General features: G+C 37.9%; 1 protein-coding gene across 1 annotated transcript in view; it reads left to right on the top strand.

Annotated features, from left to right (window-relative positions):
- Positions 1-19,488, top strand: part of UGGT2 (UDP-glucose glycoprotein glucosyltransferase 2) — a 189,379-nt gene that overhangs the window by 136,448 nt on the left and 33,443 nt on the right. Inside the window, exons 24-27 of the mRNA XM_047081127.1 lie at positions 2,342-2,437; positions 6,638-6,740; positions 9,125-9,204; positions 15,389-15,572. Of these exons, the coding sequence (XP_046937083.1) occupies positions 2,342-2,437; positions 6,638-6,740; positions 9,125-9,204; positions 15,389-15,572 (463 nt within the window). The remainder of the gene's footprint in view (positions 1-2,341; positions 2,438-6,637; positions 6,741-9,124; positions 9,205-15,388; positions 15,573-19,488) is intronic.

Below are 19,488 nucleotides of genomic sequence, written 5' to 3'. Positions count from 1 at the left end.
TTCAGTGTACCCACACATCTTATGGCATACAACTAGGCTTCCTGCCAGAACTAAAAATTCTGATTCTTAGTCTTAAATACAGAATTCTGATTCGGATGAAATGGATGTCCTTGCTTAATCTGTTCCTTTAGGGAGTAATTCATCATTTAGGAAATGATGTTAACATAGAAAACTATAAATAAAGTAGGAAAGTGTAAGGGCATTTTCTGCAGTAAAGAGATAATATCCACAGTTATTTTCAAGTGGATATTTTAAAAAGAAAACTTTAAAAAGCAAAAAAAGTTATTTTTGGTTAAATAATTTAGGTCTAGCTTATGTTGGAAAGCATATAAGTCATACTGAATTTTGTGAATATATCGTTAACATTTCAGAACGAATTTTTTTAATCTGATCTGGCAAAAAATAGTTTTAAATAGGTTTGGGAAGCTATTTCAGCCACTTTAGAGGTGGATTTCAGACCAAAACCACCACCGAAACAACAAAAACCAACACTAAACTATAAGAACATCCCCTCTAATTGTCTGAAGTCATTGCATGCACACACATAATGCTAAACACGTCATGTTGTGGTTAGAATAAATGCATATATGCTTAAATGTGAACATGTGTTTAAGATATGCGTCCTTATTTTCATGTCTTCCAAGAGTTAGCTACCTAGGAAGGTGGAACTCTGGGTGCAAAAGACAGAGTCCTTGGAACCATTGCTGGGGGAGCACGTGACACCAGTTTCTGGAGCAGAGTGATTACTGCCTGCTCTGCTCGGAGACCATCTCCACTCCTTAGACAGGAGGTGCTGACCTTCTCGTGCATGTTCCCTTCTGCAGTTCAGAGTATTTTGCAAAAAGAGAGAATTGAGAGAATCTACAAAAAGGCTGTTTGGGGCCCCCATTTTCCCTTTCCTCATTTCCTCTTCTCTTAGTGCATATGGTCTCCTTGAAACATGGGGAGCATGTTTAACCATATTTCCTCCATTGTGTCTACAATTTCACATATTAGAGATTATGTGGCTAATAAATACCTTTGAGGGAGTTTAGGAATAGAGATTATGATTTTGATTAATTTACTCATTTAAAACAGGTTTATTGGGTGGCTCAGTCGTTAAGTGTCCGACTTCAGGTCACGAACTCGTGGTTTGTGAGTTCGAGCCCCACATCAGGCTCTGTGCTGACAGCTTGGAGCCTGCTTCCAATTTTGTGTCTCCCTCTCTCTCTGCCCCTCCCCTGCTCATGCTCTGTCTCTCTCTGTCTCTCAAAAATAAATAAATGTAAAAAAAAATTTTTTTTAAACAGGTTTATTAAGTGGTCATTAAGCAGTGCTCTGTGAAAGGTATGGTGTGTAATACAAATAGAAGGAATGTGAAGTCCTACATGTCAGAACCTTGTAGTCAAAGCTGATATAGTAGAGAGATACAAGTTCTCAACTCTGCATCTGAATTTCTTTATAAAAAAGAAGTGCTTATCGTTTCTTTTCTTGTTTCTTTCTTTTCAAAAACTTTCCTTAAAGTTTAGCCAACATTTTCTGCCCCAATGTATCAGTGAACATATAATACATTTCCTCTGGCATGGATTTTCAAATTCGCTTATGTTTAATCTAGGTATTTGTTTTATGCAGTCGTAATTAGTTTTCAAACTAATTTGTGACCATACAAGTCTGGACTTCTTAGTTATTTTGGAAATTCTCCCTTTTGTTCTTCCTGCTCTTCTTTCTTTCCTGGGTGGGCTCCAGTGCTTGAACACGTAACCAGCACTCAGCAAATATTGCCTTGAATTGAATGACGCACCGTATCCTTACAGGCACTGTTAAGAACACTACTTATAAGTGTTTAAAGATCATGTCAATGATAAAAAAAAAAAAAAGGATGGTTTTTAAAGCAGCAGTCATCTTTAAACTGACAAATTCTAGGGGCATCTGGGTGGCTCAGTCGACTAAGCATCCGACTCTTGGTTTTGGTTCAGGTCATGATCTCTTACGGTTCATGAGGTCAAGCCCTACGTTGGACTCTGTGCTGACAGCGTGGACACTGCTTGGGATTTCCTCTCTCTCTCTCTCTCTCTCTCTCTCTCCCTCCCTCCCTCCCTCCCTCCCTCTCTCTCCCTCTCTCTCCCTCTCTCTCCCCCTCTCCTTCCCTCTCCCCGCCCCCATGCTTGCTCTCTCTCAAAATAAGTTTTTAAAAAAACTGACAAATGCTACTTACAAATTTGGAAGAAAAGTCATTTATATAAAGCTTGTCTATTGGAGATATTTTACATTAAATTTCCATTTCTCAGGGCATTAATTGTGACATGAAATATGGACCTTTCTCCTCAGAAAAACTCATCTGTTGTTTATCTTGTTTACCTAGCATGAGTGACCTTATTATGAAAGCTGATGCCCTTATTTCCTCTTTGCCTAAACGTGAATCTCGGTATGATATCACATTTCTTAGAGAGAATCACAGGTAAGAATATATATTTTCTGTCACTGTATCCTTTACTCAGTTATGGTTTCCACTTATAGCAAAATTTAGAGCAAATTAAAAATTTTTAGAGAAGAAATGTATTTGACAAGATTAGGAAAAGAAATTGCAGCTCTAAGATATTTGAAATGAAATTCATCAAGCTCTGTCTACTTACATACAATTATCTGTTTCCCCCGAAGGGAACCTTTTCTGTTGTTTTTAATTAGGGACCGCATAGAATTGGAGGAAAAAATAGACATTATATAATTAACCTATAGACATGTTTCATTGTGTGATCTTTTTCTAATCAGTGCTCCTATAAAACTAAACTGAGATGAATACCTTAACATAGACTCATGATGGCTGAGAGTACCTTGTAAGTTTTCTGATTTTATGGTAGATGCACTCTTACATTGCTCATGTGTACTACTAGATGGTAATACGTGCTGTAGCTCCAGGAAGTCTGACTTTCAAGAGGTCTTTACACATGTGCAGTTGTATACTCAGGGAAAATAACTTTCTAAAGAAAGGAGCACTGTTGGGAAGGAAGTTTTATTTTTTTATTTTGTTTTTTTTCAGATAACTAAGATTCAATACTTTTAAGTGTTTATTATTATTTTAGATAGCACAAGAGCTGGGGAGAGGGACAGAGGGAGAGAGAGAAAGAATCTTAAGCAGACTCCACAGTGAGTGTGGAGCCTGACACGGGGCTCAATCCCACTACCCCGGGATCATGATCTGAGCCTAAATCAAGAATCAAATGCTCAACCGACTGAGCCACCCAGGTGCCCCTCTTTTCTACGGGAATTCTTTTTACAAACTTCTTTGACTTCTAAATGCCATGTGCTAAAATAATTTAACACAAATTACTCAAAACCATCACTGTAAACATTAGTCACTAGACTGCTCTGTTAAGCTATACTGTACTTAGGAATTTTGATTTGTTTGGAACTTATTTACTCCCGTGTTAAATGTCTGAAACAATTGATTTTTATAGTTTATTGTCGGTTAGTTTCAGCTCCCTTTCTCTAACTTTCAATTTCTCTAACTTTCAAATCTCTCAATGCATCTGTTGCTTTTAAGCCTGCTGCCTTATTTTATATAGACAGAAGGTATGATGTGACTTTCTGATACTGGTTTGCAATTCTCCAATTTTTTTCTGTTATTTATAAAAATGTATAAATGGATATGCAGTATGTACATATTGATGTGCATCTCTGTTTATACAGTAATACCTAATGCCTGCCTTCTATAACATGCAGATAATTTGCCATTTTCTGAGTTCATGTATATACTTTAGGCATTTAACTTTTGTTTTCTATGTGCTTACCCATGCTGATAAATTCATCTGGGTCAACATTGGTTATGTAGCATAGCATGAGCTTTCTTGTCCAAAAAACCCAGTTTTTGAATCCCAGTCTATCATGGCCCTGTGACTTCTCATAGCTTCAGTTTCTTAATCTATAAAATGCGGGTGTGGAGTCCTACCCTTCCAGGGTTTTATGAGACTCAGGCCTACTGCCGTGAATATAATAAATATTTAATGCATTGCAGCTATTATGTGTATTTGTTGCACAAATAATGACACTTGGAAATAAGAGAAAGAAGATTAGACCTGAAAGTTAAACCATAAAATCAACTCCTCTTAATCTGGGGAGAGATGTGAATACCTACCTTAAGTAGGATCCAGGTCAGCAAAACTTAATGATAACCTAAGTGAAGGTATTAATTTAATGAAGGAAGAATGACTTTGTTGGATTTTGTGTTGGAAGCCTAGGAAAGGTAGAGAGAAGCACATTAGCAATGCTGGACTGTACAAGCAGAGCTTAATCAGAGCAGTTGGAATGCTGTTAATGTGTGTGTGTGTGTGTGTGTGTGTGTGTGTGTGCACGCACGCACATGTGCATGTGTGCGTGTGCACGCATGTACGCATACACATGTGGAGGTTGTGTAGATGAGAACTCGTTATTCATTTATAAAAGAATTGTTGTAGGGTTCGACCTTACACAATTGTAGGAGCTGGTTAAGCAGTCCCTCTGAGGCTATTGATACTGGAGCTTAGAGCTCACAGTGCAGGCAGGAAGGAAAGGAGGTTGCAAGGCGGATGGCCGTTCTTTCTGCCTGCCATGAGCACACCCCAAGTTTCACTGTAAGCTTTCCAGTTTACATGGTTCACGAAGTCCACGATGGAAACAGAGGAGTTGTTCAGGTGAAATGTAACTGTATTTATTTATTTTTATTATTATTATTTTTAATATGAAATTTATTGTCAAATTGGTTTCCATACAACACCCAGTGCTCATTCCAACAGGTGCCCTCCTTAATACCCATCTCCCACCCCCATCAACCCTCGAAATGTAACTGTTTTTAGAAGAGGGAGGACAGAGAAATTCTCTGAGAAATCTTTGCGGAGGGAATACTATAGAACGAATAGTGTCTTCAACATCTTTTAAGATGGGTGGCTTGACCTGTCTTTATATACAAACTAATAACATCATAACAGACTTAATTCAGTAGAACATCTCTGCATGGAATGGATATGATATTGGCTGAGCATTTTCCTGCTGCAGTGGCCTGTTTAAAATGTGCTTAGTTTATCCCTAAGACTTGAAGGCCTGCACATACCTACCTCAAGCCAACCTTCATGGCTCTCTTTGACGTAAGCTTTTAATAATTATTGACTGTCAGTGTACTTGACATCATTCTTCCTGGCTAATGGCATAAAGTGTAACACTAGTTTCTTGGCAATTGAATACACATCCATTGCCTTAAAAAGGTGGTGTAGGTGGAATTAGCATCTTTTTGTTAATATTGTATGGGAAAAGAGATGTGCTGCTTCCATTCTTGGATTAGTCAATGTAATACCTACTAATAGGCTCAGGATTTTGCTCAGAAAATGGTCATGAGTCTACATCAATGCATGTAGAAATAGATGATGGGGAGGGACTGTTGGATTCGGATACAGACAGCCTCACAGAATCGGCAGTCGTCTGAGTAAACAGATGCCTGCTTTTAGCCACCATAACAGCACATACAGAAAATACAAGTTTTGAGTAACGCTACAAGTATAGCAATAATTGGTAAAATTGTCACCAACATAACTAAAGTAATTAACCACTGTAGATAGTCTCTTCAGTTTTAAAACATCTGATTTGTAGTCCTTATTTCTAGTAATAGTTCCGTAGCAGGATATGTTGTCTGATTCTGTCACTCCTATTTTTCACAAAATTAAATCATGTCAACTTCATATAAAATAAAATATCTTTCATTTCTTTGTCAAAGGACCCATATTTGAAGTGACTTTTACGTTAACTTTTATTGCTGAGAAATTCATCCCTTTGCTGCAAAAAGTCTTTTATAGTCTTTCTGCACCAAAGAAGACTATATCCCTGTAATTTTACAGGGATACATTTTGATTTGGTAACCTTCATCCCTTTGTAATACATAAAATATAATTCATACATCTCAAAAAACTGACTTCCTGTATTATTACAGTGTTAAAACAGTAATTCAATTGAATATTCTGTACTTTTAGTCAAGTATATACTTTTAACTTTGAATTACGTTAAATATAAAATTTATTATCTTTCACTGGCCTCTTCTGTGCTCTGTGTTCCTTGTAAAGATGAGTCTATCTTCCAACTTAGAACTTAGTTCAGTGAAAGAAACAAGCAGGAAGACTGAGAGGAGGAGCTCGGGAGAAGGTGCCTGGGGCCAAAAATAAGTATGATAAATTTGGGCTTTTACCTCCTGAACTTTCCTGTTACATGATATATTGGAGTTTTTTAAATACTAAATTCAAAAAAACTACTGAACAGTTAATTTTATTCTCAAATCTGAAAAAATATATTCAACCAACACAAAAGTAACCTGGTTTTATTTTTTATGTTGTATGGTCCATGAGAATTTGGGGGAGGTTAAAGTTAGAGTTTTCACTGTAATAGTATTGTTCTTTGAAGAGTTTTTAAAAATCACTCATTCATAAGTTCTTATTTTCTCTGTTTCCTTCCAGTTTTGTAGTTTATTGAACACAAACATGAGGCTTTTAAATTTGCATTTTCATCTGTGAAATAACCAGGTTTTTTTAATCTAGTGAGAAAGAGAACAATTTATAAGAATGTATATAGCTGAGATTAAGGTTTATTAGATAATTAAAGAGATTTAACTCATCCCCTTTCATCTTATTTTCTATTTTCATAGCATTATAAAGATAAAGCCTCAAGAGAATGGTATGTTCTTTGATGTCATTGCTATTGTTGATCCATTGACAAGAGAGGCACAGAAGATGGCCCAGTTATTGATTGTGAGATATTTTTATTCTATATTCTATATATGTCATTTTATTACATACTTTTGTTTTGAAATTTATCATTAATCTGTCAGGTCTGTTTTCAAGTATAGTGTTTATGTCCTCTTGATTCTTTATTCTGTGTAACTTTTTAATCATATTTCAATGTAGAAAATGGAATGGTGTAAGGCTGTGCACGAGGTGTATGGCAGGCCCAAGGTTCGGTGTTGCTGTAGACTTAATTGTTGTCTCCACCTCCCCTGAAATTTATATGGTGAAGCCCTACCCTTCCTGTGACTGTGTTTGGAAATGGGGCCTTTAGGGGGTAATTAAGGTTAAATGAGATTTTACAGTTTGGGCCCTAATCCAATAGGATTTATATCCTTACAGAAGAGGAAGAGAGAGAGCTCTCTTTCTCGCCTCACACACACACACAAAGCAGAGGTCATGTGAGCACGTGGCAACATGGTGGCTGCCTCCAAGGCAGGAAGAGGGCTTTCACCAGAAACGGAATCAGCCGGCCTCTTGATTGAAAATTAGTAAATTTCTGTTGTTTAAGCCACCCAGTCTGTGGTATTCTGTGGCAGCATTCTGAGCTAACTAACACACGGTCTTCCTGTCTTCACCCTGTCTCGAGTTCTGAAAAAATGGCTTCTGGAGAAGCCGATGGTATAATAAGTAACAATAGCCAAACAGGTGAGTGAAGGTTAGATTCAGAAAGTTTGGCCAAAGTAACAGAACCTTCAAGACTGGAGTTTATTTCTCTCATCTCACAGCAGCCTGGAGTGGCTAAGGCGGCCCCACGGTGTGAGGACTTGGCCAGCCTTTGTGTGGTAGTTCAGTCTTCCTCCTGAAGCGGCTGGTGTCTCGTGGCCTGAGATCCAGTCAGGCTCCTCTGACCCACCTCTGTGTTCCTGTGAGCGGGAAGGGGAGAGCAAGGGTGTACCCATCCAGTCTTGTCTCACTGACGTGAGCCCTGCATGAGGCTCTGCGCTGACAGCATGGAGCCTGCTTGGGATTCTGTCCCTCCTGCCCCCCCCCCCACTTGTGTCTCCTCTCTCTCTCTCTCTCTCTCTCTCTCTCTCTCTCTCTCTCTCTCTCTCAAAATAAATAAATTTAAAAGAAAACAGTAATCAATCATTGTATCTGTAAGGCATGGAGCTAATATGATGCATTTTAGTGTATAAATACCTATTCCTACAGAGTCATTATTCAGAAAGAAAAAAAAACATTGCTTACCTCCAAAGTTTTTATGTAAAGGTAGAATTTAGGAATAAAATAGGAATTTAAATGGAAATATAAAATATGGGATTGGATCCCAGTTTATGTGATTGGAAATAATAACATGTTTCCTTCTGAGCACCTCAGTACTTCATATAATTTATTATTTCTTACCATAAGGAAAATTTATGCTATAAAACATAATTTATTGGAAGAAATGGATAGTTTCTCATTGAACACTTGAGAAAAACAGTGCCTCAGTGACCTCTGTTGTAGCAAATATGAGGAATGATAGAATAGGAAATAGGGCTCTGAAATCCTTAGTCTGTCCTGATTCCTTCTCAAGCCTGTTCTTTCCTGTTCTATGTGGCTTTTCTCATCCTTCTGTCTTTCTCTATGTCCTCTGTTGACTAATATCTTTCAAATCTGCACTGACTTGCCTTCTAGAGGTAGGGACTACCAAAATTAATAATTCTTCTACATCATATGCCCCAGGAAAAGAGACAGTATTTCCTCCGTATGTAGCTAGGAACTTCCTACATCTCTACCACGTGGGCAGAATTCCAAATGGACTGGGGCACCCTGGCCATTGTTGCCGTGAGGACAGCACTTTGTATTCACATGTCATAGTTCCAGCAATTATTTTACTTGTTCTTCAATACTAAGGAAATATGGAGACCATGAAAGAAAGTCACATTAGGCAAAAGGGAGGCCGCGTAACTCTTGAGCAATGAAATCAACTGTCTGGATTCAAATCTGACCCTGGCCATGATTTATTGTGTGATCTTGGGTGAATTACTACTACATTTCTCTGTGGCTCAGCTGTGAAGGTGGTCGCCTCTAAAGGCTGTTGTAAGGATCACATGAGATAATGAATATCAAGTGTGAACGCAGGGCACCTGAGTAGCTCAGTCAGTTAAGTGTCAGACTTTGGCTCAGGTCATGTTTTTTTGGGTCGTGAGTTCAAGTGCTGCATCAGGTTCACTGCTGTCATCACAGAGCCTTCTTCAGATCCTCTGTTCCTGTCTCTTTCTGCCTCTTTGCCACCCCTTCTCTCTCAAAAATAAATAAAACATTTTTTAAAGGTGTGAACACAGTGCCTGGTGCATAGTAAAGGCCTAATAAATGTTAGATATTAAGAATATTTAATATAAAATACGGGAATTTTTTTCTAACAGGTACTTGGCAAGATTATCAACATGAAGATAAAGTTGTTCATGAACTGTAGGGGTAAGCTTTCAGAAGCCCCTTTAACGAGGTGAGTCTGAGTGAACATAATTTCATTTCAAAAGGTTTGCAGATGCTAGGACTAAAAGAAAGAACCATAATTACTGGGTCTGTTTTTTTTTTCTTCACAAGATGATTAACTGAAAAAAGATCAGAAGACCAAAGATAATTTATTAACCTTAATGGGCGCAAAATTATAATAACCAGTAAAATTGATCTGACATAATTTCAGTATTTACATGGATTTATGTTTGTCCATGGGTATTTTTGAAAGTGTGATGTAGAAATACCTATATAAAGTTGAATTAAACCATTTTTGTTTTTGTATACTGTCAGTACTTCAGAGCTGAATTGTCAAAATGAACTTTATGATATTGTCTCATTTCTTATTCAGAAGTATTGAGATGTAGTTAGTGTAGAATAATCTTTTAATAATACAGAAAATGTTTATTATATGCAATTAAAAATTTTTATATATAATTTATTGTCAAGTTAGTTAACATACAGTATATATGGTGTGCTCTTGGTTTGGGGGGTAGATTCCTATGATTCATCGCTTACATACAACACCCAGTGCTCATCCCAACAAGTGTCCTCCTCAATGCCTATCACCCATTTCTCCCCCTTCTCCATCCCCTCTGTCAACCCTCAGTTTGTTCTCCACATTCAAGAGTCTCTTATGGTTTGCCTCCCTCTCTGTTTGAAACTATTTTTTCCCTTTCCTTCTCCCATGGTCCTCCATTAAGTTTCTCAAGTTCCATATATGAGTGAAAACATATGATATCTGTCTTTCTCTGACTGACTTATTTCACTTAGCATAATACCCTCCACTTCCATCCACATTGTTACAAATGGCAGGATTTCATTCTTTCTTATTGCCAAGTAGTATTCCATTGTATATATAAAACACATCTTTATCCATTCATCAGTTGATAGACAATTGGGTTCTTTGCATGATTTGGCTATTATTGAAAGCACTGCTATAAACATTGGGGTACATGTACCCTTTTGAATCAGCACTCCTGTATTGATTCATGCAGGATCAATTGCTGGGTTGTAGGGTAATTCTATTTTTAATTTTTTAAGGAACCTCCACACTGTTTTCCAGAGTGGCTTTACTAGTTTGCATTCCCACCAACAGTGCAAGAGGATTCCCGTTTCTCCACATCCTCACCAGCATCTGTTGTTTCCTGAGTTGTTAATTTTAGCCACTCTTACTGGTGTGAGGTGGTATCTCACTGTGGTTTTAATTTGTATTTCCCTGATGATGAGTGATGTTGAGCATCTTTTCATGTGTCTGTTGGCTGTCTGGATATCTTCTTTGGAAAAGTGTCTGTTCATGTTTTCTTCCCATTTCTTCACTGGATAATTTGTTTTTCGGGTGTTGAGTTTGGTAAGTTTAATCCTTTATCTGATATGTCATTTGCAAATATCTTCCCCCATTCCATTGGTTGCCTTTTAGTTTTGTTGATTGTTTCCTTTGCAGTGCATAAGGATGAGGGATGCAGTGCAAAAGGATGAGGTCCCAATAGTACAGTTTTGCTTTTATTTCCCTTGCCTTTGGAGACAAGAAGTTGCTGCAGCTGAGGTCAAAGAGATTGTTTTTCTTCTCTGGGGTTTTGATGGTTTCCTGTCTCACATTTAGGTCTTTCATCTATTTTGAGTTTATTTTTGTGTATGGTGTCAGAAAGTCGTCCAGTTTCATTCTCCCAGCACCATTTGCTAAAGAGACTGTCTCTTTTCCATTGGATACTCTTTCCTGCTTTGTCAAAGATTAGTTGGCTATACATTTGTGGGTCCAATTCCAGGTTCTTCATTCCATTGGTCTATGTTTCTGTTCTTGTACCGGTACCATGGGGTTCTATCCTTCAAGAAGAGCTAAAAATTATAAATGTTTATGCTCTCAACTTGGCAGCACCCAAATACATAAATCAGTTAATCACAAACATAAGCAATCTTATTGATAGGAATACTGTAATTGCAGGGGACTTTGATACTCCACTTACAACAATGGACAGATAATCTAGGCAAAAAAATCAATAAAGAAACAATGGCCTTGTATGGTACACTGGACCAGATGGATTTGACAGATAGACTCAGAACTTTTCATCCAAAAGCAGCAGAGTATACATTCTTCTAGAGTGTACATGGAACATTCTCCAAGATAGATCACATGCTGGGTCACAAAACAGTCCTCAAACATATAAAAGAATTGAGATCATACCATGCATATTTTCTGATCACAACAGTATGAAACTTGAAATCAGCCACAGAAAAAAAAATTGGAAAGCCTCCAAATGCATGGAGGTTAAAGAACATCCTACTAAAGAATGAATGGGTCAACCAGGCAATTAAAGGAGAAATTAAAAAAATACATGGAAACAAGTGAAAATGAAGACACGACAGTCCAAACCCCTTGGGACGCAGCAAAGGCAGTCTTAAGAGGAAAATACATTGCAATCCAGACCTATCTCAAGAAACAAGAAAAATCCCAAATACAAAATCTAACAGCATTACTAGAGGAACTAGAAGCAGGACAGCAAAGAAACCCCAAAGCCAGCAGAAGAATAGAAATAGTAAACATTAGAGCAGAAATAAACAATATAGAATCAAAAAAAAAAAAAACAGTAGAACAGATCAATGAATCTAGGAGCTGGTTTTTTGAAAAAACAGACAAAATTGATAAACCCCTAGCCAGACTTCTCAAAAAGAGGACCCAAATAGATAAAATCACCAATAAAAAGAGGATAGGTCACAACCAACACCACAGAAATACAAACAATTATCAGAGAATACTATGAAAATTATGTGCCAACAAACTGGACAACCTGGAAGAAATGGACAAATTAGACACCTACACACTACTAAAACTCAAATGGGAAGAAATAGAAAATTTAAACAGACCAATAACCGGCAGAGAAATTGAATCCGTTATCAAAAATCTCCCAATAAGTAAGAGTCCTGGGCCAGATGGCTTCCCAGGGGAATTCTACCAGACATTTAAAGCAGAGTTAATGCCTATCCTTCTCAAGCTGTTCCAAAAATAGAAATGGGAGGAAAGTTTCCAGACTCATTGTATGAAGCCAGCATTATCTTGATTTGCAAACCAGAGACTCCACTAAAAAGGAGAATTACATGTCAATATCCCTGATGAACATTGGATGCACAAATTCTCAACAAGATACTAGAAAATCAAATTCAACAGTATATCAAAAGAGTTATTCACCACAATCAAGTGGGATTCATTCTTGGGCTGTAGGGCTGGTTCAGTGTTCAAAAATCTATCAGTGTGATACATCACATTAATAGAAGAAAGAATAAGAACTGTATAGTCCTATCTTGGATGGAGAAAGCATTTGACAAAATACAGCATCCTTTCTTCATGAAACCCTCAAGAAAGTCAGGATAGAAGGAACATACCTAAACATCATAGAAGCCATATATGAAAGGCCCACAGCTAATATCATCCTCAATGGGGGAAAACTGAGAGCTTTCCCCCTGAGATCAGGAACACAACAGTGATGTCCACTCTCAGTTGTTTAACATAGTGTTGGGAGTCCTCGCCTCAGCAATAAGACAATAAAATGAAATAAAAGGCATCCAAATTGGCAAGAAGAAGTCAAACTTTCACTTTTTGTAGATGACATGGTACTCTACATGGAAAACTGGAAAGACTTCACCAAAAAGTTGCTAGAACTGATACATGAATTCAGCAAAGTTTCAGGATACAAAATCAGTGTACACAAATCAGTTGTCTTTCTATACACCAATAATGAAGCAACAGAAAGAGAAATCAAGACATTGATCCCATTTACAATTGCACCAAGAACTGTAAAATACCAAGGAATAAATCTAACCAAAGATGTAAAAGATCTGTATGCTGAAAACTATAGAAAATTTATGAAGGAAATTGAAGAAGACACAAATGGAAAAATATTCAATGCTCGTGGATTGGAAGAACAAATATTGTTAAAATGTCATTACTACCCAAAGCAATCTACACGTTCAGTGCAATCCCACTCCAAATTGCCCTGGCATTCTTCTGAAAGCTAGAGCAAACAATCCTAAGATTTGTATGGAATCACAAAAGACCCTGAATAGCCAAAGTTATGATGAAAAAGAAAACCAGAGCAGGAAGCATCATAATCCCAGACTTTAGCCTCTACTACAAGGCTGTAATCATCAAGACAGTATGGTACTGGCACAAGAACAGATGCAAATATTTCACATTAAAACTGTTATGTTGAAATAACATGGTCTCTAAAGTGGGGACAAAAATTTATCTGTCTTCCCCTTTCTGGGTCAGGGTCACTATCATTTTGAGCCACCCTTTCTGATAGGAATATGCAGGATCTTTCAGTTGTCACGGGGCAAAAAAAAAAAAAAAAAAAGCCTTGTCAATGTGTTATGCAAACACAAGACAGAAAAGTTACATTCGGTTAGTCCCTTATTTACTTATTGAATTGTATTTGTTGTAATTGATAAACATAGGTTATTGCCTTGAGCAGATATTTTAAACATGGCAAATACTTTTAATACAGTATTTGGAAAGCAATAAAATGGGAAATGTAAGGAATTAAGATAAAAATTTAGGGTACATTCATTCCTTTCCTGAGACTCATGTCCTCATATCTCATTCACTTTTCATACTTCTCATTTATCTTGTGTATTTCAAATTTTATTATGTCCCTCTAAATCCAAACAAAAGCTTTCTTCTTATTTTAGCCACTAATGGAGAGAGGTCAGTTAGCTCCATGAGTACAGAATTTTTATTCACATGACTAGAGATGCTCTCCATAGTATCTCTATAAAGAGTAAGAATAATGAACATAAGGAAGCATAATCCATTAGGAAGGAAAGAACTTGACCTCTCTAAGGTGAAATGACCCTTAATGTACCAGACAGATGCTTTGAGCAGTTAATAATGCTGCACAACACAAAGACTTTGAAACTGGTTTGGAACTATGGACTCAACAGAGTATTATTTACTCAGTAGCATCTACCAAGAAAACTAGATGACACATTGGTCCCCAAGCCCTTTGCTTTTAGAATACTGTCCCTTCCTTCTCAGACGTGGCACAGGTTGTGGGCAGCCTGCTGTGTCTCCCACGTGTCCCAGCCTTCCTGTGGGGTAGAGGAAGGGGTGCTGAATCTCCTCTTGGCTAATCCTCCCTTTCTGTTGGAACCCACACTTGCTTTGCCACATAGCTCCTTTGTTCCATGTCTTTGACCTCCCTGCCGACCTCCCTGCCAGCCCTTTTCTTTCCGTCCTGAGAGTTTACTCAATTTAAGAAGAGAAATAAAAAGGGGCGCCTGGGTGGCTCAGTCGGTTAAGCATCCGACTTCGGCTCAGGTCATGATCTCGCAGTTCGTGAGTTCAAGCCCCGTGTCAGGCTGGGTGCTGACAGCTCAGAGCCTGGAGCCTGTTTCGGATTCTGTGTCTCCCTCTCTCTCTCTGACCCTCCCCCGTTCATGCTCTGTCTCAAAAATAAATAAACGTTAAAAAAAAATTTTTTTAAAGAAAAATAAATTGCTCTCTTAGTAACCTCTCCTCAGGAGCCCAGACTTTTTCTCCTCTTCTGCATTCTTTCTCTTCTCAGCTTCTTCAGGGATGGCTCATAACCCCTGTTCACCCCTCATTCACCTTGTACCTCCCCCTGCACCTTGCATTTCCCAACACAGAGCTTGATCCCACAACCCTGGGATCATATCTGAGCTGAAGTCAAGACTCAGATACTCAACTGACTGAGCCACCCAGGTGCCCCAGTCCTATTTGTTTTTAATTGAACTTTCATCAGAATTTTAGCTTGAATTTTATTTGCTTTCTGGTTATCATTTCTCCTCATACAATTAGTGGTGCCAACATTTAATAAAATGGCTGACAAATGGTCAAATCTGAAGAAGGATCAGTGAGCAAATACAGCTCATAATACTAGAACCCACATAAGTCGGTATATCCTAAAAGCATTCTAACCATGTTCATTAAGAAATAATTAACAAGGATATATGATATATACAATCTTGTAATAGATGACAGTGTAAACAGACTGTTTACCATTTATAAGCATCAACCGTTCTGCAGTTACAGTGTGTTTTAGTCTTTTTAATTTGAGACTTTTTGGTCATGTTTATAAGTGATTTTCAGTTCTTAAATATTTTAGAAGAAATTTCAGTTTTGGTCATAGTATGTATTTTTATTTATGTTCTGTTGACAGCTTTTATCGTTTTGTTCTGGAGCCAGAACTGATGTTAGTGGGTAATGACATTACTGGACCAGTGGCAAAATTCTTGGATATCCCTGAAGCGCCCCTTCTAACCCTCAACATGATTACTCCTGAAGGCTGGTTGGTTGAAACAGTACACAGCAATTGTGACCTTGATAATATTCACCTCAAGGATGTAAGTTGTCCTGTAAAGTTGTATAAGATAAGAGGAATAGGGTACATTCTTGTCAGCCACTGTAATTGTAAGCAATGACTGATCATGCCATGGCTGCTCCCAGAATTTTCTTCCTTATGGTTCTAGGTCCTGATCCAGTCTTTCCTTTGATTTTTGAGTTTCCTTAATTTACAAATTCACCTTCTCTAGTTTTCCAGGTTCCTAGGTACTCTTACCTTCTTTGTTGCCTCAGACCCCTACTTCACAGGTGCTCCTCTAAGATGAACGACGTAGGAAATATGGAGTTGGATGACTTAGGACAACACCGTGAATACCTATTTTGCCCCTCAGAGAAACTGCATGGCCAGAGAAAGCAGCCTGAACGAGATTAGGGTAGAAAGCAGCCCGAACGAGATTAGGGTAGAAAGCAGGGAACAGGGCGCTCTCAAAACTGCAGACTGGGTGCACTGCTTCCCACCTGCCCCCTACACTCCCTACCCTACCTCTGCCCACCCTCTGGCCCCACCCCCTGCACCCCCACCCTGTGATCCTTCTCCAGGAAATGTCCAGCCTTCTCTTCCCCACCTATTACATTCCGCCCAGGGCCCACAAAAGGGGAGGAGACTATTTTAAAATACACTCGGTCTTTCAAAAAATTGGATTCAGAAGTCAGAACTGATTCGTGGCTAATGACATTACTGGACCAGTGGCAGAATTCTTGGATATCACTGAAGCACCCCAAAATACTCCTAAAAACAGAAGCATTTTAGGAGAGCTTACCTAGAGAATAGGTATCCAGAGAAGGGAGCAAATCCCTCCTTCTTAGTGTCTTCCCTCTTGGCTTGGTTCTGCGTAGCCCTGACCTGTTTTCCAGCTCTGAGTGTGGCAGCTTCTTGTAGCTACTGCTTTAACCTAGGCTGTGAACATTTTACCGCTGATAAAATGGTTAAGATTGTTCATCATATTTGTTTCTCATGTGTTACCTTTGTCTAAAGACTTCCCTTCCATGGTTTCTTCAGATCCAGTTGTGAATAGATTGTGTGGTTTCCCATCACTTCCGGGGAACACACCCACTGCTGTCAGCTTCAGCCACCCAGAGAAGGACCTAAAACCCTGCCATAGCCATCACCAATAATCAGTCCTTCAAATATCGGGAAAGAATAGAAAGGCAGCAAAATAACATAATCCAGGAGAGAAAATTCAGAAATGAGTTTGTCAAAACGTAAAAAGCAATCCTGTTTTCTCTGTGAGCAGCCAGCTCTCTTAAAGGATTGCCTGGATTCTCCATTGAGAGAGTTCAGGGATCTATACCAATAAGATGAATTTATAAGTTCCAACCCAAATGCTAAAGAGTTTGAGGTGGGAGAATTAACACGGCTTAGAAAAGATTTAAATTGAATCTGTGGTAAAAAGTTAAGCAGCTATTAATTAATGGAGATTAACTACACATTGTTGTGACTAGCAGATACAGCAGTGTCTTTTTAGAAGCTATTAATAAATACACAATGTATATATATTTATATTAAAATATATATTAAAAATTATACAAAGAGCCAGCCAGATGCTTCTAGAAGCTATTTAAATGAACAATAGTTACATTTATTTTAGAAGACTAAAATAAAGAGAAATCGTTTTTTCTGACTTCATAGATTATATGAATAAACCGAAGGAAATTACAAATTCTCGGGGCTATGAAAGTTAACTACTTGTAAGTCTCTTCTCTCCCGCTATGTTCTGTACATACTTCCAGTATGACCCGCAACAATCCTAGAAGAATCTGAAATCACAAAGTAGAGACACTTGTTGGAGTAGAGAGAAGGAGTTGCAGGTAAAAGGGAAAGTACGGCTGACAAAAATGAGGCAGATAGAGATTTGTCCCACGCATTGGCTCGTGCAAGTACTCCTTCGCGTCTAATCCCTGGACGTTTCATAGACACCTAAAAACATTTGATGGCGTAAAACTCTCCCTCACCAGGACTTTAGTTCATGTGTTTATGACACAACCATCATTAATGCGAAAATCGAAGGTGACAGAAGTGGTTCTAGGGAAGCTTAAAGTGAGACAATCCCTCTTCCCTGGAATTTAGAAGTGGTTCTCCTCAGAGCTTGTTATTAGAACTTCATCTGAAGACTCCTCAGTTATATTAAATCACAGCCTGTATCCGAAAGATACCAAAACACCTGAAACACTAGTGTATGTTTACCCCTAAAGAGAAAGTGAGGAATAAAAGATTGCTAAAGGATAGTAGGAGGTGGCTGTGTTAAAAAGGAATTCATAGAACAATGTATTAGCTGCCTCTGAAACAGCAGTACAGTCGACCTTTGAACAACACAGGGGCAGGGCTGCTGACACCGCCCCCCCCACCCTGCCCCCGACACACACACACACACACACACACACACACACACACACACACAGTCAAAAATCTGCATATAACTTTGACTCCTGTCCAAAACTTAACTACTAATTGCCTACTGTTGACGAGAAGCCTTACTTCACATAAGCAATCAACACATATTTTTTATATGTCGTATATATTGTACTTTTCATAAATTACTAATTTTTAAAATTCTTTTTTTATAATAGGAGATTTTATTTCAATATTTACCTTTAACACTATTGTAGTGGTTTTTAAAAACATGGATGTAAATTTTTTTTCATTTAAATCCAGGTTTGTTAACATATAGTGTAATAATTTCAGGAATAGAATTCAGTGATTCATCACTTACGTATAGCACCCAAGTAAGCTGGAGAAGAAAAACCTGATTAAGAAAATTATACAGGAGAGGACATGCTTTTCCAGTACTGTACTGTATTTATAAAAAAAGAATCCATATGTAAGTGGAACCGTGCGGTTCAAACCCATGTTGTTCAAAGGCCAGCTGTAATTTAATTTTTTCCAAATTTTTACTTAAATTCTAGTTAGTTAACATATAATGTAATTTTAGTTTCAGGAGTAAAATTCAGTGATTCATCACTTACATATAACACCCAGTGCTCATAGTAACAAGAAGGGTCAGCTGTAATTTAGATGTCCATTGCCAGTGTAATTGTGAAAGAATTCATATTTTACTACCATAGATAATTGTTAATAAATCCAAATGATAATCTTTATAATTAAACTTATATTTTTTTAAAGGAAGAAGCTAACTTCCTTACTATTTAGCCACAGAACAATAAACACTTATATTTAGAAATATTAATATGCACCCAAAGTTATATTTGTAAGGTGTTAAATTCATGTCTCATATCAATAAGCTAACATTTAGAACAGATAAGTAAGCACATAAAGGAAATGCAAACATCACAAAAGACCACAAACTCCTGTCCTTGCTAAAAATAAACCTTGATAATAGAAACCAATTTAACTTAAATTACCTTAATGAAATTATTTGAAATGAACTTATAATATTCACTAGAAACAACTCTTTGAAAAATGGATTGTCTGTTTTTGGTGTTGTAGTTTGAGGAAGTCCGTAGAATTGATGTCTGTTATCCAAATCTATAGGGACAAGAGAAAGTTTCACATTAATGTATTATAAAATAAAAGTATTACTGGTCTCAAACTGATGTGTATTTGGACTTTGCCCTAATATGTAACTCCTAAAGAAAAATATTTCAGCTTCGTGACCACTGTGAGGTACAGTTCCTCGTCTGTAAAGTTCTGTGATTTTGTTTTTTTTTAATTTTTTTTTTCAACGTTTATTTATTTTTGGGACAGAGAGAGACAGAGCATGAACGGGGGAGGGGCAGAGAGAGAGGGAGACACAGAATTGGAAACAGGCTCCAGGCTCTGAGCTATCAGCCCAGAGCCTGACGCGGGGCTCGAACTCACGGACCGTGAGATCGTGACCTGGCTGAAGTCGGACGCTTAACCGACTGCGCCACCCAGGCGCCCTGTGATTTTGTTTTGACTTCACTCTTCTCCCCTCCTGA

The sequence above is a fragment of the Lynx rufus genome, unplaced genomic scaffold (genome assembly GCF_022079265.1).
Source record: "Lynx rufus isolate CCGP_SWC_20201006 ecotype Redwood Valley unplaced genomic scaffold, mLynRuf1.p SCAF_1, whole genome shotgun sequence".
Lineage (NCBI taxonomy): Eukaryota > Metazoa > Chordata > Mammalia > Carnivora > Felidae > Lynx > Lynx rufus.
Note: the sequence above shows the minus strand (reverse complement) of the source record. Positions and strands in the feature narration are given on the sequence as shown.